Here is a 24,688-nt window from a genome sequence, read left to right as displayed (position 1 = left end):
TCTGCTCACGTCTATATAAAACTGATTCCATGCCGACATGGATAGTGGGGGTATGAGCGTACTTACTATAGTGGGCGCCCAACTATCATATAAGTACCGAATAAATAACAGACCACTAAGGCCTGGTACACACCAGAACGATCCTGATTGTTAGTAGATCGTTACAATCTGCTAACGATCTGCATCCAATCTGATCCCAATCCGATCTGAGTCTGTATCCGTTGAATGGATCTTTTACAGATCCTATCTGCAGCAGACAGCAGGGACGTGCATCGGATTGGAATTGGATCGGAATTGGATCTAAACATGCAAAAACATGCCCAATTTACATACAATCTACATCCAATCGGTCGGAATTGGATCCAGATTGATGGAATTAAGCCCTAACCTGATTTTGACACTTTTTAAAATCCTGCTGAGTGCCACTGCTTGAACGTCTGCCTCTCTCTCTCTCTATATATATCATCTATTTATATTTTTATACATCTACATCTCTTTATCACGCATGCAGAAACACAGAGGCAATCACAAGGTAGCAGACTAGCTTTCAAAGCAGTTGCTTTGAGTGGGCTTACTAGTATGTATATATATATATGTATTTTTGCCAATATATTATATATTTGCTACACATTTTGTATCACTACTGGTTACTTTTTAATATCAATTCTAATTTCTACAACTGAATATTGACCTGTTAATGCACAACTCGTCAGGCTGTGTTGCTGAGGGTCAGTCAGCCGCCCGCGCTGCGGTTCAGCAGCCCCAGAGTGGGAAGCCGCTAATTCTCTCACTGATCACTGCGCAGGTAAAGTCAAAAACCGATAAAGAACTGAAACGTGGTGAAGTATAAAATACAAAGATAAGCTGCGGGGTGGAGAAAAGAGCACAGGAGCATGAAAGCCTGCCTGGCCCTTCTCAGGCTTGTGTATCACAGCTTCCCATATATTCTGTAGACTTACAAGTGACATTCTCATTAAAACCAAAGGTATTTGCAGCGTTATAATTCAACAAGGTCGTTTTATCCCGGAGTGCGGGAGGTTACGTGATGTATACTGCATAGAGAGTGGGAAATAATGTTACCCCCCCCCCCCCCCCTCCTTGAGAGGGCAGCTGAAAAGTAGGCAACCCTGATATACAGTATACTGTATATACAGCCATCCAAATACCCTGATATACAGTATACTGTATATACAGCCATCCAAATACCCTGACCACCCACCCAATCCATGTGCACTATAGAAGGTTCATCACCGCTACGCTTTATCGTGCTTATTCTGTTACTGTCTGCCTATGACCTTGCTCATCACCTTGGGAACCGCATACCAACTGTCATCGCTCCTTGGAACATTCTTTGGGCGGGGTGTTCTAACATCCCCCCTCCGCCGCCCATCGCTGACATAATTATCGCATATGCTCTAACATATGCGATAATTATGGCTAAGGACAACTCTTGCGTTAAGAGCTTTCCTTTGCGGTGAGTCAGCGGGTCCCATCGGGTCCCCCCTGCCTCCCTTACCCGGCGCTGTTGCTGCTGCTGCGGGGGAGATGGCTCTCCTCCTCCTCCCTGCACCCGGAAGAGGATTACAGTGCAGGGAGGAGGAGGTCACAGGTCCGGGCAGCACTACTCTGTGCTGCCCGGACACAGGTGAGGGGAGGGTCGGTGCGGGGCGGCGGGGGGCAGTGCGGGATGGTGGTGGGTCGTGGTAGATGCCCCCTTTGTCTGTTTCTTCCCACCTGTTTTGTGTGAGCCGTGCAGGAGAAGGTAATAGAGACGTACAGCTGACTTACGTGATGTATAAAGACCTAACCCCTGCCGGCAGGATATAATCACTCAGCCGGCACCATCTCCGGCTCCTGGGCCATCCTGATAAGAAAGTAACAAGCTATGAGAGGTTCTGCACATTGTGCTGTGCATGAATGATGGATTTTATTATTTCCTCTTATCGCTGTTTGAAGGAAGAGTCGATAAATAAGTGAATTAACTTTAACTGAAGTGAATTAAATTTAATTCACAGGTACTAGTAGACTGGAATAAAGGGCCCTATTCAGTGCTGTTCGCTAAGCCACGTATACTCGCTGTCTAGCAAACAGATAACCGCCGCCCAGCACCCCACCGCCCGAATCCTCTCGCATGCGGCCGCCTGGTCAAAAAATAATTCGATGGTCGCTGACCTTCGAATGATTTTTTTCTCTGATCGTCAATAAAATTAAATCTATGCTTTTATGCTGGACGGAGATGGACGAAAAAGGGGGCGGTGCTGATGTCATGTGACATCAGTTGCCCACCACACGCAGACAACGACACTCCTGCGTCCCCCTGCTGCTGTCCCCTGCCCGCCCTCGGACCTCCTGGGATTTGCACATGTGCAGACCCCAAACAATGAGGAAGGGGCCAAATTTGGACCATAACGAACGGGACTGAATAGACCCCAAAATAATACTTTTGCTGGTGCTTTCACTACCTATGCAAAAATGATCCCTTCCAAGTTCTAAGTCCTATGGATGGAAGATATTGGGCCCTATTTGAACCTGATCGCTGCAGCGTGAATTCACAGAACGGGTTGGATAGGCTGCTTTCATCCCAGCCACAGAGAAAGTCCACGGTTACTTGACGCGTTTATCGCAAGAGCTTTCCTTTGCTTAATAATCACATATGTTAGTGTATATCGATAGATGTGGCAGCCGGCAATTGCCGGCGAAGTGGGGCCACGGATATTACAGCATACTGCCCTTTTATCTAATCACTAAGTGGGGATAATTAGGAAAAAAACTCCCTCTAAAATGTCTTACGTCAGTATCCCGTGTCGATTTCTCAGGTGTACAGTACAATGTAGAACATGATTTTTGGAACTCTTCTAAAAATCTCTTATACAGAATATACGCTGAGTACTATTTACAGTGTTCTCGGAAACTTGCGCTGTCAACATCAACATTGCTTTAGTGCAGCGATTCCAGACCTTTTTCCTCTCCCGTACCCCTTGATTAGGCTTCTCATTTAGGGGAACCCTTCCTCTCAATTTGAAATATCCACAGTACTTACGAGTGGAGTGGAAGTAAGCAGTATGCATGTCCTTATAGTATATTAAGGAGTAGTAGAGGAGCAGTGTGTGGTCAAGAATTGGTCCCTCTGTGCCTGGCCTCTGGCTGTGCACTGTCTACCGTAGCGGAGGAATAGTGTGTGGTCAGGAATCAGGTCCCTCTGTGTCTGGCTGCTGGCTGTGTACTGTCTTCGGGGCTCCCGCTAACGCCTGTAGGATTAATTCCGCTGCTTACTCCACCCGTGTCAGCGTGGGTCATATAATGGCTGATGTCTTAGGGTAGCGCGGGTAGTTCGCAGTGAATTGCTGGTCGGGCAAAAGCACGAGGAGGCGCTGATGACGCTGCAGACGGAACTGTAAGTGACGCAACGTGGTTTATCTCAACGACAATGGCAGACTTCTTCCACCATTACCAATATTATTTTCAAGTATCCCCAACTGGTCTGCAGCATACCCCCAGGGGTACACATACCCCAGGTTGGAAACCACTGCTTTAGTACATCCCCACACCACAGAATGCTTAGAATTAAATCAAAATGTGTCAAAGGAAAGGCGTTTCTCCAACATTGAAGGTCTTTGCAGACTTTAGATCTAGAAAAAGGATCTTTTGGAAACTTTGCTTAGCGATCCTTTGTTTGCACAATGTGATGCCAACAGTTCGGTTCCCCTTAGACTACACTGTGTTTATTGTACACTGGCTGGCATTCCTCTTCTCCAGTAACACATTCTAAATTGAACTTTCAGCATATCCGCAGTCAACGTTTCTGAGATCTCTCTTATCTGCCAGCTACATGCAGGCTGCATAGATTATATGTTTTATCATCCTTCACTAGAACAAATATAGCCGGCAAATGCCTCCACGCAGCCCCATGTAAGGGAGAAATACGCGTTTGATCGATTTCACAAAACAGAGCAAGGTAGCAGAGGTATCGGGACCCAAGGCTGTGAGATCTGTCAACACCAGTGACAGCTCATTACAGGCTTGGAGAGGGCATCCCTTGAGGAGGAAAGGTGGGGGGATTGATAGTACCCTTCTGGCGGCTCTGCCCTTGAGTGAAGCAAAATTAAATAACATGGAAGAGAATGCAATAATATTTCTCCATTACCTCGACGGCGAGAGTCATCATAGAAAGTGCTATTGCCAAACTGGAGAAAAAGTTCCGCTGATGTGATAATGATCTCCTTGATTAATTTTAATATGCTGGGACATTGCCATCGCACGCAGAGCTGTCAGGGCAATTTAAAGAACCTCTGGCCAGAAATGTTTGATGTCACTGCCAATGGCAGCGGAACAACACTGAAAAATCATTAAACAATGAATCATTCCTCCAACGACTCACAACATCGTGCTTCAATCTGTGAACTAATATAATATACAAGTCTGTGAACTAATATATATATATATATATATGCATACTAGCGACACATCCCTACTTATTCACCAGCTGCTCTCCATCCTGACTACCACTGTTGCAATCGACACCCAAGCACCCAGCCAACCACAGCGAGAGACCACACACACTGCCCGGCCCTACCACAGTGAATTTTCTTGGATATACCTAAACCTTCTACAAGAACTGCACTACATACTAGCGGAAACTGCACAAAGATGCATCCAACGGTTTTCAAGATTAGTGCATTCAGACAAACATATATACGCACTTCAGGGAGTTTTTTTTATAAGGTTACGGGGGGGTTGTGGGGGGGGGGGTAGCTTAATGAAGGGTATATTAGGTTTTTTTAAATGCCGGCACTTCCTCTTGAATTCTTCTGGCAGTCCACCCTCCCCCTTCCCTATTCATGTGCCACCATACCGATTGGCCGCTCAATTTGATTCGGCATTCTCAATTTTATTCAATAGTCGGGAAGGTATTTTTTGACCAGCGATCATGTTGAGGTATAAGTGGTTGCTGTGGGGCCGTTACCCCTTTTTTGAAGACAGCTGGTGAGTCCTATCTTTGCAAGAGGGGGCACCAGGAACTTCTTCTCTGAGGATCCTCGGCATGCCATAGTAAGGGGTGCGAGACCTTCGCAGCGCAGCTTATGCCTTTAGCTAGATGGGGCATTTAGTCGCTGCCATGTTATAGTTGAGGGCATTTCAGTAGCTGCCATTATTACCAGCCGTTGACTGGAGCTGGTCATGATTTCGCCTTCCCTGCCTTTACAAATAGGGTCATACCAACGAATAAATACTATATGACCTTTTAACTCACGCAGTTGTTTCTGTGTTTATTTTTAGCGATAAGCTCGTGTAAACTTGGTGTACGATCAATCACAATAGTTTAATCGACACTTTAAATGAAGCCCATATTTTAGAATAAATATGCCATTGTAATGATATATTTTACAGACAGCCTCTAATAGGATGAGAAGATTGTATTACTTTATGACCTGAAATTCATAGACCACATTAGCCCCACTCTGTGCAATGAGAACAGCACTTAACTATGTTACCGTGTTAATAACATGTATTTTTGCATTGTTAGTATAATTAGTTCCTAAGGGATAGTCTGGGGGTAATGTATTTGTATTCTCAGTGTGGAGGAGTGTTTGCAGGTTAGATCTATTTCCTGTGCTGTAAGCTCTTCCTACGAGTGATAATATCCCCTTATTGTTATTACGGTAATTACGTTTTACCGAACTGTCTGATTTAGGAAGAAATGTTACACGTAGGTTACAGTTGTGTTGTCTATGACCCCATTGGATAAATAAGGCATCCATTGTAGTTGTCTCCAGATGACCCTCTACGAAAGTCCTGGCTGCCCTCTCCAGGAGAGAGCAGCAAGCTTGATGGAGCAGGCCAATGAGCATGATATGAATAGGGGGGTGAGGCAGGGGCGGTACTCACATGAGGAAGCTGTACAGAGGGTGTGGCACACCCAGTAGCGTCATTTAAGGATGGCCATTGTTGCCTTTGCCATCAAAGGTTGCCAACGATGGCAAAAGTGCAACTGGCCATCGATAGTGCATTACTATGCAATGGATGACCATTGATGTTTTTACATATCGATGGTCATCCATTTTCTTTGATTGATTGGCCTGTGGTCCAATCAATATATGGGGGCGGGCTTCATGCGTGTCGGGGGCGGAGCTATGGAGCCCCTTGATGTCCTGGCCCCTTGGGGAAAAAAGAAAAACAAAACTATTCGATCGATGGGAAACCATCTGGTTCTCCCTCATCGATGGCAAAACTATTCGACAACGGCCATAAACCATCGATGATTTCTAGGAGGCTGTCAGCATGGTCCTAATATGGGTGTTGCCCATGTCAACATTTATTGTGCAGACATTGTTGAAATATTGACATGTTAGAATGTCGGCACATCGTCTCTGGTTGCCCAGCTGTCGCTTACCTGCTCTAGGTGGTGGCACAGGCTCCAGTGGCATCTTCCCTGTAGTCATCTGACTGTCACTTCTGGGTCAGACCTCTGATCCTCCGGTGTTCCGGTAAGTAGTTCTCTCTATCCTAAACCCACCCCCTTGTGCCTAACACTAACCGCCTACCCCCATGCTACCTACTACTAACGTACCCACCATGGCCCTAACTGTTCGGAGTTTGTATATTCTCCCCGTGCTTGTGTGGGTTTCCTCCGGGTACTCCGGTTTCCTCCCACAATCCAAAAATATACTCGTATGCTAATTAGTCCTAATTGGACCAAATTAGCCCTAGAGTGCACGTGTACCTGTGGTAGGGAATATAGACTTTAAGCTCCACTGGGGCAGGGACTGATGTTCAAATATTCTCTGTAAAGCGCTGCAGAATATGTATGCACTATATAAGAAACTGTTAATTAATAAATACATATATATATATTACTTTCTGGCAATTCCGCCATATGAGCAACATCCCTCTGTTTTTGCTTCTGTTCTTTAAAAGCTGAGCTGTAGCCATCCTAGACCAAGTGTTTCCAGAGCTAATGTCTCTCAACGCATAATCAATTACTCACGCCCTCTGACGACTTGGAGCGGCTCGGAGCTTGATAACCAAATGAGCTCTGCGGATGACTGGAAATAAATTACTGCAATATTTCAAAACTAAGCAAACAGTTATTTAAAAAAAACCTGGCAAAACCACATAAAGGGCCATGAATATGGGGATGTACACACAGAGAGACATGTATGTGCTGCAGAAATAAAGATGCAGATAATTAGGCACACTCGCTGGAAAATATGCCCGGCCCCATTTCAGTTCTTTAGTAATACGTCCATATAGATGGCTCCTGTAATTGGGCCTAATTCATGTTTGTAGGCAAGTGTATGTCACTCCGTAAGGTGCTGATGATGATAAATGATTCGACTGATCCAGTGTTTGCTTCGCCACCTTTGATCTGGATGGCACAGTTTTGCCACCGGCCCGCTTTTTAACATGCAGCCCGAGTTTTACCCAGATAGCGCCCACAGAACCGTTCACTGTCAATCACACATTAAAAAAACTAATGTGCTCCCACCATGGCTGCCACTAGGAATTTTGGGACTCGGGACGGATTTCCAGTCCGGGCCCCTCCAAGCCCCCCCCCTCCCTTACCGCCCGACTCCTGCTCCCTTATCCCCTCCTGCTGAACGCAGCAGGTCCCGAAGCACAGCACAGGACACCTTCGTCCAATTAAAATGCAGCACCGGCTCGTGAGCCAATCAGAGCTTGTGTACCGGCAGCCGCTCTGATTGACTAATGGTACACGAGCTCTGATTGGCTCAAAAGCTGGTGCAGCATTTTAATTGTCCGCCAACGTCCTGCATTGAAGAAGCCTGTGCTTTGTTCAGTGCAGCGCAAGCAGCACAGCGGAGGCAGTCGAGGGGGGGTTGCTGTGGGCAAAATGAGCTGCCCGGGCCCTTCCAGAGGGACAGCTGTACCCACAGCACCCCCCTATGGGTGGCCCTGGCTCCCACATTGATAAGTCCTTTATAGTGCCATGGATGGCAGGACTGAGGCTGTCATGTCTGGTACTATTCTTAACCCCTCTCTTACTATATGGCAGCAAGCAGCGGCATAGGAACTGCCCCATGTCTTAAGCATTGGTTGGGGGAATTGCTATTATCTGGGTTAATTAAATCCTAGAGGCAGCCGTCCAACTCTTTTCAGATAAGCATCAGCTGTATTGAGTTGTGAATGCAACCAGCGATCGCTGTTCTGCTTACTGACAGCACAATGCACCCCTGACCGTGCCTGACACAAGGATATATACAGAGCCAGGGCCTGGTCCTCCGGATCTCCATGCACCATGTACTGTAGCTACCTCTTTCACAGCAGGCACATTATATGTTGTGGTTCTTGTGAGATCGGGTGGATGCTGAAAGTTTATACTGTAGATGTTGTTGGGGTCCTTTATTTCCTACCTATATGAACTGCAACCTGCATTAAAACATCCACCCAACCAATGCAAAATGTAGATGAAAATAATACAGGGTTGCCTACCCTCGGGAATTGGGTCAACCTCCCTGCCCTGGAAAGGTAGGCAAGCCTCCCGGACTAGGGGGTCGGTGTGGGCAAATTACGCAATTTGTAGCCCCCCCCCCCTGCTGTGCAATGCCTGAAATACCGGCAGTGACCCTGCCCCCACACTGATTATCCGACGACCGCCCCCATCCCCCCCTGTCCGTGGCCCCGCCCTCCGTTCCTCACTGAACTGGCTGCCCTCTCTAGGCAAGATACCAGTTTGCTGCTGATTACAGCCAGCATCGATAGAGTACCTTGGTGCCTGTACAGTCTACCGATCTATGCTCAGCTGTATGAACATCGGAATTGCGTACAACTCTGAATCAGAATCTAGGTCTTTTGTTTGTAGGCTTAATACCTGTGTCACTGAACAAGAAAAACAATAAATTGTTGTTCCCGAGCGCTTTCCTCGAATAGTTCCTAAAAGAGCGGCTGCTAGTGGGATAATAACCACACGCAATTAGAAACAGTATAAATGGCACAAAATGTAAAACATTACTCAGGGCCATGAATAGAAGATCCTCAAATTAAAGATAAAAAAACCTGCACTGGACTATTTTGCAGAGTTCCCATTGAAGTGTGTAGAAGAATATTCTGGGTGCCGTTGGAGGTGTCCCGATTAGGCCTGGTTAATCCCGAAACAAGACCTCTCTGGTCAGCTCAGTAAGCAGGTAGAAAGTCCAGGGGTTAGAATGGGGGTCCTGAGAAAACACACCTGTGTCACATTTAGAGTAAACTGACTGCCACACAGGGGATTAAACCAGAGCAAGAGACTTTGGGAGTGTGGCCAGTTCCATCTGATGTCATGCCATTATGCCGTAGTCACGCAATGCTCCTCTTGAAACACTTTGGACAGCCAGGATATCGTAATGGAGTCCCTTGGGGCAGGTGCCTTGGTTGCCTTGTGGCTAGAACTTCTGCGCTGAACAGCTGCCTCTTTCATTAACTTTTCTTTCAATGCCCGGGTGTGTGCAGGACCGCTGCCCTTCTATGCATGAATGAGACAACCAGGCCATACAGGACAATGCAGTGTCAGTCAGGACAATGGGGCAGATGTATTAAGCCTTAACAAGAGATAAATGCAAGTGTGATAAGGAGAGATAAACGTCCAGCCAATCAGCTCCTTACTGACTTTTTTCAAACACAGCCTGTAACATGGCAGGTGATTGGCTGGACGTTTATCTCTCCTTATCACACTTGCCTTTATCCCTTGTTAAGGCTTAATACATCTGCCCAGTGTGAGCTAAAGGAGAGCAATGCAGGTGATAAGGTTGTGATCTGAGAGAGGGAAAGGAATTTTAGTAAATTCAAAGACTGTGCCTTGTCTTTTCTAATCGCAAGTCATGCGCAAGATGAGTGACAGGACCCTGATGTTTGTGAGTGTCACCCAGCCGTTTTCTGGGAGTGTTAGGAATAACCCAGGCCTTCCCAAGTATTTTTAGGGAGGGTGCGGGACGTCAGCTCTGGCCCCGAACAGCCTGTTTCTATCGCACAGAAGAGTAGGGCCTGGGTTACGCAGAGACTGCACACACCGGGAAAAATCATTCAATGGGGACTTGCAAATGGTTGTGCAGATGATTGCAGACATGCGCTATTTTCAAAGGCCTTTCACAGGCTTACATGAGGTTAGAGTTCAGTATGGGGGGGGCTATCAGATCGCGGGACTCTGCAAATTATCAGAGAAGATATCACATCTGTATAACCCCCTACGTTCCCAGCCCTTTCCGATTGCTTTCTCCAGAGGGGCCGGTGAAATGTCACCGTGCTCAGATTTACTGACTGGCAGCTCATTAGCCACAACTGTGCTGAAACCGTCTGAAGGACAACAATACAAACACAAACATGTCCCGTCACTATAATCTGCCTCCCTTCTGTTGGGTGAAATATGATAGAAAGCAGTCTGGTGTACAGTATATGCATTTATGAGTGACTGCTTAATTACAAGGTTTCGCTAATCCCTTGTTAAATAAATTACATTTACAAAATGGATTTGTTTGTTTTTTTGGAAACCTGTTACGTTGTAATTGCTGTGGATTGGATTGGCAGGGAGCCAAGTTTTTTATTAGCGAGATAATTGTGAAGTGTCTCTAATAACGCTGTTTGATTGGAATTAGAATTTATTATTAGTGTTCTGCTTCCTTTGAAATTTGTGTGTTCCTTTGACGCATTTAGGCTGCGTAGAGATAGAGATAAACATAAACCCTTAAAACATAGACTTGCTCTATATACAGTTCCATGCACAATTCCTCAAGCTGCAGCATGATACATCTTGACTTCTCTATAACCTTGAACATTTCTAGCTTATTCTCAGGGCTCCATGTATGGGAGGGAGAGCACGGTGTAAATATCAGGGAAGGGAATGCCTATTGGGAGATGGACAGCAGCACCCAGCATCAGGGAGAGCTTCCTCTGTGTATGGGAGGGGGAGCTTGGTGTAAAGATCAGGGAAGTGATTGCCTATTGGGAGCTGGACAGCAGCACCCAGCATCAGGGAGAGCTAGCTCTGTGTATCGGAGGGAGAGCACGGTGTAAATATCAGGGAAGGTATTGTCTATTGGGAGATGGACAGCAGCACCCAGCATCAGGGAGAGCTACCACTGTGTATGGGAGGGGGAGCTTGGTGTAAATATCAGGGAAAGGAATGCCTATTGGGAGATGGACAGCAGCACCCAGCATCAGGGAGAGCTACCTCTGTGTATGGGGAGGGAGAGCACAGTGTAAAGATCAGGGAAGGGAATGCCTATTGGGAGATGGACAGCAGCACCCAGCATCAGGGAGAGCTAGCTCTGTGTATGGGGAGGGAGAGCACGGTGTAAAGATCAGGGAAGGGAATGCCTATTGGGAGATGGACAGCAGCACCCAGCATCAGGGAGAGCTAGCTCTGTGTATCGGAGGGAGAGCACGGTGTAAATATCAGGGAAGGGAATGCCTATTGGGAGATGGACAGCAGCACCCAGCATCAGGGAGAGCTAGCTCTGTGTATCGGAGGGAGAGCACGGTGTAAATATCAGGGAAGGGAATGCCTACTGGGAGATGGACAGCAGCTCCCAGCATCAGGGAGAGCTACCTCTGTGTATGGGGAGGGAGAGCACAGTGTAAAGATCAGGGAAGGGAATGCCTATTGGGAGATGGACAGCAGCACCCAGCATCAGGGAGAGCTAGCTCTGTGTATGGGGAGGGAGAGCACGGTGTAAAGATCAGGGAAGGGAATGCCTATTGGGAGATGGACAGCAGCTCCCAGTATCTGGGAGAGCTACCTCTGTGTATGGGGAGGGAGAGCACAGTGTAAAGATCAGGGAAGGGAATGCCTATTGGGAGATGGACAGCAGCACCCAGCATCAGGGAGAGCTAGCTCTGTGTATCGGAGGGAGAGCACGGTGTAAATATCAGGGAAGGGAATGCCTATTGGGAGATGGACAGCAGCTCCCAGCATCAGGGAGAGCTACCTCTGTGTATGGGGAGGGAGAGCACAGTGTAAAGATCAGGGAAGGGAATGCCTATTGGGAGATGGACAGCAGCACCCAGCATCAGGGAGAGCTACCTCTGTGTATGGGGAGGGAGAGCACAGTGTAAAGATCAGGGAAGGGAATGCCTATTGGGAGATGGACAGCAGCACCCAGCATCAGGGAGAGCTACCTCTGTGTATGGGAGGGGGAGCTTGGTGTAAATATCAGGGAAGTGATTGCCTATTGGGAGCTGGAGAGCTGCACCCAGCATCAGGGAGAGCTAGCTCTGTGTATGGGGAGGGAGAGCACAGTGTAAAGATCAGGGAAGGGAATGCCTATTGGGAGATGGACAGCAGCACCCAGCATCAGAGAGAGCTAGCTCTGTGTATCGGAGGGAGAGCACGGTGTAAATATCAGGGAAGGGAATGCCTATTGGGAGATGGACAGCAGCTCCCAGCATCAGGGAGAGCTACCTCTGTGTATGGGGAGGGAGAGCACAGTGTAAAGATCAGGGAAGGGAATGCCTATTGGGAGATGGACAGCAGCACCCAGCATCAGGGAGAGCTACCTCTGTGTATGGGAGGGGGAGCTTGGTGTAAATATCAGGGAAGTGATTGCCTATTGGGAGCTGGAGAGCTGCACCCAGCATCAGGGAGAGTTTCCTCTGTGTATGGGGAGGGAGAGCTTGGTGTACAGATCAGGGTAGGAATTGTCTATTGGGAGCTGGACAGCTGCACCCAGCATCAGGGAGAGCTATTGTACCTCTGTGTATGGGAGGGGGTGCTTGGTGTAAAGATCAGGGAAGTGATTGTCTATTGGGTGCTGGACAGCTGCACCCAGCATCAGGGAGAGCTACCTCTGTGCATGGGAGGGAAAGCTTGGTGTAAAGATCAGGGAAGGGATTACTTGCACCCAGTATCAGGGAGAGCTACCTATGTGTATGAGGAGGGAGAGCTCTGTGTAATTAGGGAAGGGATTGCCTATTGGGAGCTGGACAGCTGCACCCAGCATCAGGGAGAGCTACCTCTTAGATTGTTATATGGAGAGCTGCATTGGGCATACAGGAGAGCCACCTTATCTATTGGGCTGTCCAGACAAACCACCAGGCAGGCAGTGGGGGCAAAAGCTGCACTTCAAAGGCATACACGTTTAGGGGCCTGTTTACTTACATTCTAATATCTGGGGCAGCATGGATGGTGTAATGGTTAGCATTACTGCCTCACAGCACTGAGGTCATGGGTTCGATTCCCACCATGGCCCTAACTGTGCAGAGTTTGTATATTCTCCAGGTACAATCCAAAAATATACTGGTAGGATAATTGTCTCCCAACAAAATTAACCCTAGAATGTCTGTGTGTGCGTGTACATGTGGTAGGGAATATAGATTGTAAGCTCCACTGGGGCAGGGACTGATGCGATTGTTCAAATATTCTTACATAGTTACATAGTAGATAAGGCTGAATAAAGACTTGCATCCATCGAGTTCAACCTATGTTTTAATAGCTTATCCCTGGTTATTTAGTATATTCTGATATTTTTAAAGACAGATTATGATTCTTATTTGTTCCCTTGGATGTTTTTAACCAATAAATGTTTGTTTATCGTGTCAGTCGACACCACCTCACCAGGAAGAGAGTTCCACAGTTTGACTGCTCTGACCGTAAAGAAATTCTTCCTTCTAAGGGAACGAAATCTTCTTTCTTCTAATCTAAACTCATGCCCACATGTCCTAGATTCCTTCCTTGCAGTAAAAAGGGTGCTTGACAGTTCCTTATATTGGCCCGTGATATATTAGTACATGTTGAGCATGTCCCCCCTTAAACGTCTCTTCTCTAGTGTAAACAGTCCCACTTTGCTCAATCTATCCTCGTAGCTTAAATTCTCCATTCCCTTAATTAGTTTTGTTGCTCTTCTTTGGGTTTTTTTCCAGTTCTATGATGTCCTTTTTATAGTGAGGGACCCAGAACTGTACTCCATATTCTAGATGCTGTCTAACCAATGCTTTGTACAGTGGCATAATTACTTTTGAGTCCCTAGTTTTTATGCCCCTTTTAATACATGCTAGAATTCTGTTGGCCTTTTTTGATGCTATGTGACATTGAGCACTACACCCCAGTTTGTTATCTACTTGGCAACCTAGATCCATTTCAAGTACTGAAGTACCCAATTCATCCCCGCTTAGGTTATAACTAGCACACTGGTTATGTCTCCCAAGGTGTATGACCTTGCATTTATCCACACTGAACCTCATCTTCCACTTTTTTGCCCACTCATCTAGATTGTCAAGATCATTTTGAAGCGCGGAGACATCCTCTGTTGATCTAATAACTCTGTTTTGTGTCATCAGCAAAGATGGATACATTGCTGATTAACCCCACCCCAATATCATCAATAAATATGTTAAATAAAATGGGCACCCCACTTAGTACTAGTGTCATATTTGATACTGCACTGTTCACAACCACTCTTTGTTTTCTATTACACAGCCAGTTCCCTACCCATCTACAGATTCTTACCCCAAATCCCAGGTCCTCCATTTTATTTATCAACCTCTTGTGCGGTACTGTATCAAAAGCTTTAGCAAAATCTAGGAAGACCACGTCCACAGCGTTTCCATTATCAAGGTTTTTGATAATGGAAACGCTGTGGAATATGTGTGTGCTATATAAATAATTAGCAATAAATAAATAAATCTTTGTTCCATGGTGAGTCTGATTTGGGCACAGTGGTATCCGTGTGTATGTGTGTTTTGCCACAAGCCCTTCCTCAGGTGTAGCCGTACATCTGAATGTGCAAGGACTGGGGTGCCCACACTGAGATTATTTAGTTGCTCAAAACCACTTGGTACTTCTTTATACTTCAATATACTTCTGCGTGTGTGCAGGTCTGTAATCACTACTGTGACTCTGCATGACCGCAATTGGGTGGAATTTATTACCACATGGGAGCTAATAAAGGATAATAATAAATACTACTAATAATAAGGAATACAGGATATAAATAAAGCAGTCACATACTGTAACAAGGCAGACGAAATAAATACAGAAGAAAAAAAACGAATTTTACGGTTACCTTGAGGCAACTTGTTAAGTCGACCTCTTGTATGTTTTAGAATTATAACACTTAATAAGATACTAAAGCTAAGTGTTTGTTATTCAACTGCCCGTCTGTCATTTTTATGTTGCTGCATATACTCTGTCTTACATCATGAGTGTTTAACTCTCCATGACATTGAGCAGATGATACCAAGGTGGGGGCTTGACGTGGACAGAATATCGTTTCGGTAGTTAACCATCGGATACACTCTGCCAGAGAGTGTATCTAATGATCTAAGGAAGATAGACAGGGAGATTGGTCAGGAAAAAATTACCCTTTAATCTGATTAAGTGATAAGTCTCAGTCCTGTAATAGATAGCCTTCTCTTTTAAAAACACTTTTTTCCCATCTGCCTCTGTGTTATTGGAAGAGGTCTTGTCACATAAGCAGCAAATCTATAGCACAATCGTTTATCAAATGGGAAGCACAGTTGTTACAGTACCTTGCAGTGATGGGACTGCGGGCCCGCTTCAGAGGGGGTGTGGCTGTGCCCGCTCTTGGTTTTGTTTCTGGACTGCCAGCCCTGGGAGGTACACAGGAATGTCCCTAAAAACCGGGAAGTTCCTGCGGTACGTGGGACAGTTACTGTCCCATCTGCCGCCCTTTACTCTGACCTTGTCTTTAAACCAGGCCCTATGGTTTCTATACCAAGCAGGGTACTATCCATGACCCTTATTCTGATCGGTGCGGATTTTACCGCATGCGGACGTCCCGCCGATGTTGATCGTCTGCGCATGTGCAGAGGTCACTCTGCGCATGTGCAGGCGATTTCGCCGCACGTATTCTTTATACGCCGCACAGGGGGCGTAGAGGGGCGTGAGGGGCTACTTAGCCTCATTACCCTATGCATACGCCCCGCGTTTCATGGGCGTTCCCATGCAAACGCGGGGCGTATGCATGGTAATGAGGCCGTGACGCGTGTGTAGGGGGCGGGCATCTGACATCGCCGGATGTCAGCTGCCCGCCCCCATACATGATTTCACACGGACAAGTGTCCGTGTGGTCTTGTGTGGCGGGACCTGGTGGAGCGTGCGGCCCTGCATTCGATGTTCGGCGACCATCGAATGCAGGGGCTGCTCCCAAGACGGAGGAGGCGTATCCCCGTCCAATTTCATGCGGATCGCCACATATCCGCGTACGGACGGAGGTGGCGATCCGTATGGAAGGCGGGGATTCGCCTGCACGGACATGACCGCATATTTCTGATCGGGCCGCACCGATCAGAATAAGGCCCCATATGAGCACTTACACGTTCTACCAGAATTTTTTGCGGACTTAAAACTATTGTGCAGTGGGGACTGTGAACTGTACTACGGCAGGGACCTATGTCACAGATTATACATGCTCTGTAATGCGCTGCGTAATGTGTTGGTACAATATAAAGTTTAGTATTAGATAAAGCACTCTTATAGATACAGAGACCCACAAGTGCCGGTACTTTTATACAGCCACAAGCCCTGGTTGATTGACACCATTCCAGAAGCGTGGACGAGTCTTCTTGACTGCACTGCACATGCAAGGAATCTGCAGCCTAAGAACCGTGTAAGATCCACAACATAAAAAGCTTTAGCTGGAGCCTGGCAAGTTACTAAACTTTTAAAGTATAAACTGACTGTTAAGTTGACTAACCATATACTGGAATATGCATGCCACTTATCACTAACAGCTAGGGGCTGTGAGAGAGCCACCTGTTGCTAATTGGATTAAACCTTCTTATATAAACCACCACAGAACTTTCTGCTTACTAACCCATGCTAGGTTACTCAACACATCTATTATCCTCAAAAGGACAGTCACACTAATTGCACCTCCAACTGTATTTTATTTATATAATTTTTTTTATTTTTTAGAATTTTATGGCTGTTTTATGATTTGTAAATTACCGGCCGGTGATTAATGTTTATCAATTAAATTGTACCAATTTTTAAAATTAAAATATCAAACCATTACTTGAATCAGCGCTGTCCCTAATTTCTTTTTTTTTTTTTTTTTTTTATGCTCTGTAATGTGCTGCGTAATGTGTTGGTACAATATAAAGTTTAGTATTAGATAAAGCACTCTTATAGATACAGCGTTCTTCAGTACATTTTTATTTTCTGCAAATGTGTTTTCTTTAGGTTGAAAAGTGTTTGTGTTTCAAAGCTCCGTTCCCTATTAGGGGGCTGTGTTTTTGTACTGCAGAATAATGGTACATGATGGATGATTTTGAATTGTTCTACAAAGAATTTTTGTCTTATTTGGGACTCGAAGTGTTGGTGTCCCCTAACTCACACTGCTGGCATGCTCTGTACGCTGATGAGGATGACTCATCATAACTCACACTGCTGGCATGCCCTATACGCTGGCTCATCATAACTCACACTGCCAGCATGCTCTATATGCTGGCTCATCATAACTCACACTGCTGGAATTCTCTATATGCTGACTCATCATAAACGCACAATGCCGGCATGCTCTATACGCTGACTCATCATAACTCACACTGCCGGCATGCTCTATACGCTGACTCATCATAACTCACACTGCTGGAATGCTCTATATGCTGATTCATCATAACTCACACTGCTAGCATGCTCTATATGCTTACTCATCATAACTCACACTGCTGGCATGCCCTATACGCTGACTTGTCATAACTCACCTTGCTGGCATGCCCTATATGCTGACTCATTATAACTCACGCTGCTGGCATGCTCTATATGCTGACTCATCATAACTCACACTGCTGGCATGCTCTATACGCTGACTTGTCTTAACTCACACTGCTGGCATGCTCTATATGCTGACTCATCATACCTCACACTGCTGGCATGCTCTATACGCTGACTTGTCTTAACTCACACTGCTGGCATGCTCTATATGCTGATTCATCATAACTCACACTGCTGGCATTTTCTATAGGCTGAGTCATCATAACTCACACTGCCGGCATGTTCTATGTGCTGACTCGTCATAACTCACACTGCTGGCATGCTCTGTATGCTGACTCATCATAACTACACTGCTGGCATTATCTATATGCTGACACATCATAACTCACACTGCTGTCTTTCTCTATAGACTACATGTTCATACCTCACACTGCTCGCTTGCTTCAGAGACCGCCCCACCATAACCAACACTGCTGGCTTGCTACAGGTTTATAGAGGTGTATGCTCATTATCGGTGCATGCACAGTGCAAATTATTGACAATACTCTCGTAAAGATTCCTGGTAAGAATAGGGATAAGGGACTAACGGTATAATTTCTCATTCATTGCCAAGTATGGTCATTCCAGTATTGCACAGAACTCACTGGCATCTCCCCTTGGGCCTGGAGGGGCATAACAGGATAGAAGCTGGGTAGGGTACTAGGGTACACGCTGTACATGTGTGTTCAGATGTAGATCATCTTAGCAGCGATCCGGTCACTTGTGCATGATTGGTGCCCCAAATTCACACCCACTGTATGGAATGGCGCCAATCGCAACAAGAGCTGCATGTGGCGATTGGTGAGGCAAAGAAGAGCATGTATGTGTATATATATATATAATCCGTGGAGGACCGGCACTCTCTCTGCTTGAATAATCTTGCACTGGTGCCCTCACAGCTCGCAATTGAGCATGTCAAGTGAATGATGGGTAGGTGCGGCACTCAGCTGTATCGACATACAAAAAAGACGACAGGACACTGTCGGTGTGTCAACGTTTCAGTGCTTTAATCGGCACTATCATCAGGATATCCTGATGATAGTGCCGATTAAAGCACTGAAACGTTGACACACCGACAGTGTCCTGTCGTCTTTTTTGTATGTCGATACAGCTGAGTGCCGCACCTACCCATCATTCACTATATATATATATATATATATATATATATATATTTGAGCACAAAGGTATAGGTAAACCTGCGCTAGTGTATAGCCAACCACCAGCTGTAACCAATCAGACAGTCCACTGATTGTAGAAAACACTAAGTCCGTGGTGAGACTGCAGCAACCTCCAAGAAGCACTCCGGACTCCGGGAGTGAAAGGGGTAATCTGTTCAAAAACAAGAAGAGGTGCGCCTCATAGTGTAAAACCGTATTTATTTTAAAACACAGACAAGTGCAGGTACACAGATTAATAAAGACTCGTACCAGGCGGATAACCGCTGTGGGCTGGTTACCACAAGGTTTGACATAAAACTCCCAGGCAATAACTCCTACCACCTTCCAAGGCGCCGCTGGATCTCGAACAGACTGCCGGCTAGCCACCAAGACAAGCAGCGTATCAGCGTGTAGGCGAACGTGGATGGAGCAGGAGAAGCCGGGTGCAAGGAAAGCTGTCGTCACTAGCCCTGCCCTAATGCATTTCGTATCCAAACTTCATCAGAGGGCGTGGCTAGTGACAGACAGCACAGGACTTAAAAATGCACAGTGACCAATCAGATTTAACTGGGGTGCGGCAACATAATTGATCTACAATTCAGCAACATGTGCAACTTTAAAGATACATTTAAAGACACAGAATCTTTTTTTCAAAAGGTAACATAGTAAGCCGATTTGGACAATGAAAGTGACATATGTCGACATGATGTGTTACATACAAGAACATACACAGATATACAGTTCATAGTACATAGAAATAAAGGCAATTTGTTTGAGTAAATTAAACAAACAATATATTGCAGATAAAAAACATTTTGAAACGGCGTATCAAACAAAGTGCCGTGGAGACTGTATATACAGAAGGCTTTTTCAGGTAGATACAGATTCCATCATACGTGACCTAAAAAGTATATATATATATATATATATATATATATATATATATATATATATAAAAAAGAGACAAAAATGGATATGAATAAAAGGACATAATACAAGTACAACAAATTGGCATAATTAGAACATTTTTAGAGCATTTTTAAAGCATCTTTAAGGCAAAAGAGAGCATAAATACAGATACAGGCACATATATAAAAGTGTCAGAGCCGACAAATAAAAGATATGATGGTACTTCAACGGTTAATGAAGGGGGTGATCTCGTACCCTTCATTAAGCCCCAAAGGGGTGAGGCTATTCATGGTGAGGATCCAGTAGGTCTCGCGCCTTAGAAGCGCTCGATCCCTATCACCGCCCCTTTTGTTGGCAGGTACCAACTCCAGGGCCTTGATCTTAGTACCAGCAGGATTACAACCATGGGTGTCCTTATAGTGCCTCGGTACACTATGGTTCAAGACACCATTTTTTATGTTCCTGAACACCTCAGGCTGCTCCTGATTCCCCCAGGGCTGTGGTAAAAGCCTTATTTTGAACGCAGATGCCTCATCGCTTAAAGCTCCTTGATAAAGGTCTGGGCAAGGACCGAAACGTCGGAGCAAGATGAGAATTAACCTGTTATATTAAATGGATTATTGTGACTTTACACGGAATCAGTGACTTTGTTGCTCATAAGGAGAGTGTTCAGTTCCCCCCCCCCGCAGTGTGGAGGGAAAATTGGAATATATTTGAGGATCATGTGATACATGTTTTCCTCTTTCTGAACACCCCTCAAGTTGTCTACTCTATAGTGTGAGTGCGGTCTTCCTCTGGTCTATATATATATATATATATATATATATATAATAATATTCCATATGTGGTCTCACAGGCGTCAACGTTTCGGGGGCCGGACCCCCGTCGTAAGGACAAGATGCAGACAAGGTATAGTACTATACTGTCTGCATCTTGTCCTGACGACGGGGGTCCGGCCCCCGAAACGTATGGAATAAATTTGGTCCGTGTTTTCACCAGCACCTTGGAGTCCCTGAGTGCCCATTCATTGGTCTGTTATATTCTGTGGGCAATTCTACGTTGCTGCCTTCTGTAAGTTGGCACCCGGGCAAGCTATTGACCGCTCCAGCTCATCTCAGTCCTGAGTGACGGCCCTCCCTACTTTATATATATATATATATATATATATATATATATATATATATATATAATTGAAACATTACCTTTGAGTTAAAAATTGAGAAGAGATTATCGGAGCGCAGCAGTGCCGCATACTGCAATATTAATGCAAACATTGGAATCTCATTACTCCTGTAAAGCCGTATAATGAATAATGTATAATAATGGGAATAATTATCACGCAATGTGTAAATATATTTAAGTCTAGCTATGGATTTGCTGCACAAAAGGAAGAATTGCCGTCCCCACTTCAACGCTGTCATATTATACAAGTTGTAATTACCGGGAACATTTCATTTCTTTTACAACTCAAACCCCATTAGACGGAATTACATATTTTCATATTCAGGAGGCAGAGCGCAGCCGCGTCCCTGTGTGTTTCATATATTAACCGTGATGGAATCTGTTCCCGTAACCTTAAATCGTAATTGAGTTTTCTGTTTCCTTTTATCTCCAGTGTAAACAACATATCAGATGGAAGCAAATTAAACGGACAAAGGGAAATGCAGAATTCTGCTGATGTGCAGAGTCAGCCGAGAGCAGCAGCCTTCCTCACCAGGAACAGCATGCAGAAGAGGCAGGCCAAGGAAGGTGGGTATCTATCACCTGACCTCTTGTGTCCTGTGTGCGTTCCTTGCTGATGCTTAGTGGCGTTGTCAGCACGCGGGGAATAATGGAGACCATGAATAAACATTGTAGGACACACACACAGATGGTTGTTAGACTCTACCATTCACCGTCACTGACAGCGCTGTGTCTTAATTTAGTATCTCAGCAGAGTGTAAATATTGTAACATATTTCACACCGTTTTACGCCCACCGCCAGCGTTTATAAATATCTCACCGCGTGTGTACAGATATAGAAATATACCGCAACGTGGGAAAGGAAATATCAAATCCTATTTATAAACATTTTATTTTTTAATGGAACACGTTCATCTTTCAACGCCGGATACATTTCTTCTTCTCCACCATAGCGCACAGTAACGATACAGAAAACGACTCGCTATCACTTCCACCGATGGAACTATATATGTTTATTTATAAAAATAAATATTTAAATAGATTGAGACTTTGTAATTCACATATGGCACATATGGCACAGGTGAAAAACAATTAGATAAAACAGATTTGGGAAAGTTTTTGCAGACCAGCCAGAGATCAGTCGCCCTATCATTAATTGTCATCTTTGAAATAACGCAACGTTGATCATATTTGGCTACTCTCGCAGGACAGCCGGGAGTCTCTTGAATATCAGGTGGCACTCTCCCTGCTGGATGCTACCCACCCACTACCCCCACTTTTGCCAACAGTTCTTGACAACCACAGTTTGCCATAAGTGGGTGTTCCAGGTAATCCAATGATGTGATTCACACTGAATTGCATCATCTTGGCCCCGCCCCCCTGGCTCACAATGCAGGAAGGGGGGCACAGTTGTGTGATGGCCCTCCCAGTTCCCGCTCCTATTTAGCATCAAGTTCTTTCACCGCGCCCCCCTACTGTGCTGATTGGGAGCCTAGAATGTGATCTACATATGTAATTGCGCACGTTAGTGGCACCAGTCAAAGTTAATAAAAACTGTAGGTAGATTAGTTTGTGATAAATCGAGGACCAGTTCTCTCATTGCTAATGTCAAAATAGCATATGTTAAGTAACACACTGAAATGTATTTATTCAGTATATGATTATTTAGAATACACACATTTAAAATCTAGTAAGGTGATTAAATAACGAATAATGTTTAAAGTTTGTATTGGGTCCCCCAGCGTATACTGTACAACCTGCGAATTAAATATAGATGGTAAAACCCAGCAAAGTACAGTATGTTCTACTGTATGATAGATCCGGGCCACTAATACTAATTATCCAGGCGGATGACTAATCACAGTCACTGATATCTGTAACAATGTCAGGAGCTTATCAGTAGCACAAATATACTGCATTATGTAACCAGCGGAAGGTTTATCGGCTGGAAGAGACTATTCCACTCTCAGGCTCTGCAAAGAAAAACTAAAGTTAATGGAGTTTTACCGTCGGCTTCATTTCATGGCGGAATTATCGCCGTTACAATCTGATTATTTTAAAGTATTATTCTGCATTACCTGTGCCCGGACAGACTGAGAATAAATGTACCGGCGTTTTATTACTGCTGGCTGTCAGGCACTGTGACAGATAATTACGGGGTATGGGGATGGCTCTGAGCCGATAAAGATCTATCATTCCGGTAACATCAGTGTAATGTAGAAGTAATAAGGCTTCTAGGTCTTCGCGTAGCATTTTATCGTATATGTACTGGAGAGGCCTTATTATAAAGAGGGCATGGAGCCAACATATAATGGTTAGGGGTGTCAGTGTAGGGCTATTGTAGTCAGGGCCTTAACTAGGGGTGGATGTACAGTATAAGGTGCTGAGAGTGCTAGGTGCGGAACCGCACCGCCCATGCAACTGCTGTGTAGGCCGCCAGAGCATCCTGTGCTGCTCTACTTCCCAGAGCTGCTGGCCCCGCCCACACGGTGTGATGTCATATGCTAATGGGGCCGTCCGACGCCCCTCTCCACCAGCCTGCCTGTAGTCCTGGGTGCATGCACCCAGCGATAAGACTATTCGCTGTGGGTGCACGCACCCTGCGTAAGCACATGCGCAGTAACACTACGTTGGTCCCCATGCTAACAAACGGCCGCAACAAACAAACCTGGATGAGGTCCCTAATGTATTAAGCCTGGTGAAGAGATAAAGTGGAAGGATTATGCACCAGCCAATCAACTCCCAACTTGCATTTTTCAAACACAGTTGATTGGCTGATGCGTTCTCTCCTTCCACTTTTTCTCCACTTTATCTCTTCATAAGGCTTAAAACATCTTCCACCTGATTTCTTATTTCCACTAATCATGGCAAAAATATAGTTGTGTATTATGTAAATACAGTGCATGTAGGTGTTAGGTGCCCTCCCCTACTGTGGTCACCATTACTTTAAGAGTCGGCCTTGCTACTGCGTGGACTGAAGACTGTACATTTGCAACCTGCCACTGGTATTGACATTGAGGCATCATTGCAATCCCTCTCACAGAGAATATATTGCAGACTGCAGCTCCAGTGTGTACCCAGGTTACGGGTACATATACAGTAGCGGCACGGTTGCATAAACAAACTAAAATACAGTTATTTTTGCACATTTAATTCAAGTCCGATTGTGGTCGATTTGCATTCAAATTTGCATCGGCCCTACGTCCCATGTTGGCACTGCCCAGACTAAAATAATCATTTGGGGGGAGGGGGAGGGGGGGGGGGAACGTTCCCTTTAAGTGACACAGAGCCACGTTAGTTTGCCCTGTAGGTTAATCCCTGAGAAATGATTTCATTTTGATTTAATGACCTGACTTTGCTTGATGCTTTGATCCTGTTTAGAAAGTAATCCAGGATTAGACTTGATTGGTTTCCTGCCTTATTTACTGGAGGGCTGATTTACAAATTAGAAACAAAATGTCATTTTCCCCAGCTGTAGTCCAGCATCTCCTGGTCGCGCAGAATCATCGATACCCCCCGATTTCCTGGATTTCTTCTGGGAAAATCTCCTTTTAAAGAAATAAATAAAGCGGTGAGCTCTTTGTCCCAAATGTCATTTGTAAACATGATTACATTCCAGTATAATTGGTGGCGTAAATGTCAGTGGCGCAGTACGTACAGTACCTTCCAACCACCCCGATTTTCTCAGGATAACTGCAATTTCAGGGGATTACTTTGCCGCCCAGTAATCAGGCTG

The 24,688-nt window shown here is 45.3% G+C and overlaps 1 protein-coding gene and 1 long non-coding RNA gene across 3 annotated transcripts in view; one reads left to right on the top strand and one right to left on the bottom strand.

Annotated features, from left to right (window-relative positions):
* ZMAT4 (zinc finger matrin-type 4) overlaps window positions 1-24,688 on the top strand; it is a 307,125-nt gene that overhangs the window by 269,669 nt on the left and 12,768 nt on the right. For both annotated transcript variants that reach the window (XM_083149591.1, XM_083149592.1), the window contains exon 7: window positions 21,386-21,519. In XM_083149591.1, the coding sequence (XP_083005717.1) occupies window positions 21,386-21,519 (134 nt within the window). The remainder of the gene's footprint in view (window positions 1-21,385; window positions 21,520-24,688) is intronic.
* The window catches only part of LOC146009329 (uncharacterized), a 29,665-nt gene continuing 24,073 nt past the window's right edge, over window positions 19,097-24,688 (bottom strand). The window contains exon 3 of the long non-coding RNA XR_014444640.1: window positions 19,097-19,762. This is a non-coding gene — a long non-coding RNA (uncharacterized LOC146009329). The remainder of the gene's footprint in view (window positions 19,763-24,688) is intronic.

This window comes from Crinia signifera, chromosome 6, assembly GCF_055691185.1.
Source record: "Crinia signifera chromosome 6, ASM5569118v1, whole genome shotgun sequence".
Classification (NCBI taxonomy): domain Eukaryota; kingdom Metazoa; phylum Chordata; class Amphibia; order Anura; family Myobatrachidae; genus Crinia; species Crinia signifera.
This window is presented reverse-complemented; position numbering and strand designations above follow the sequence as displayed.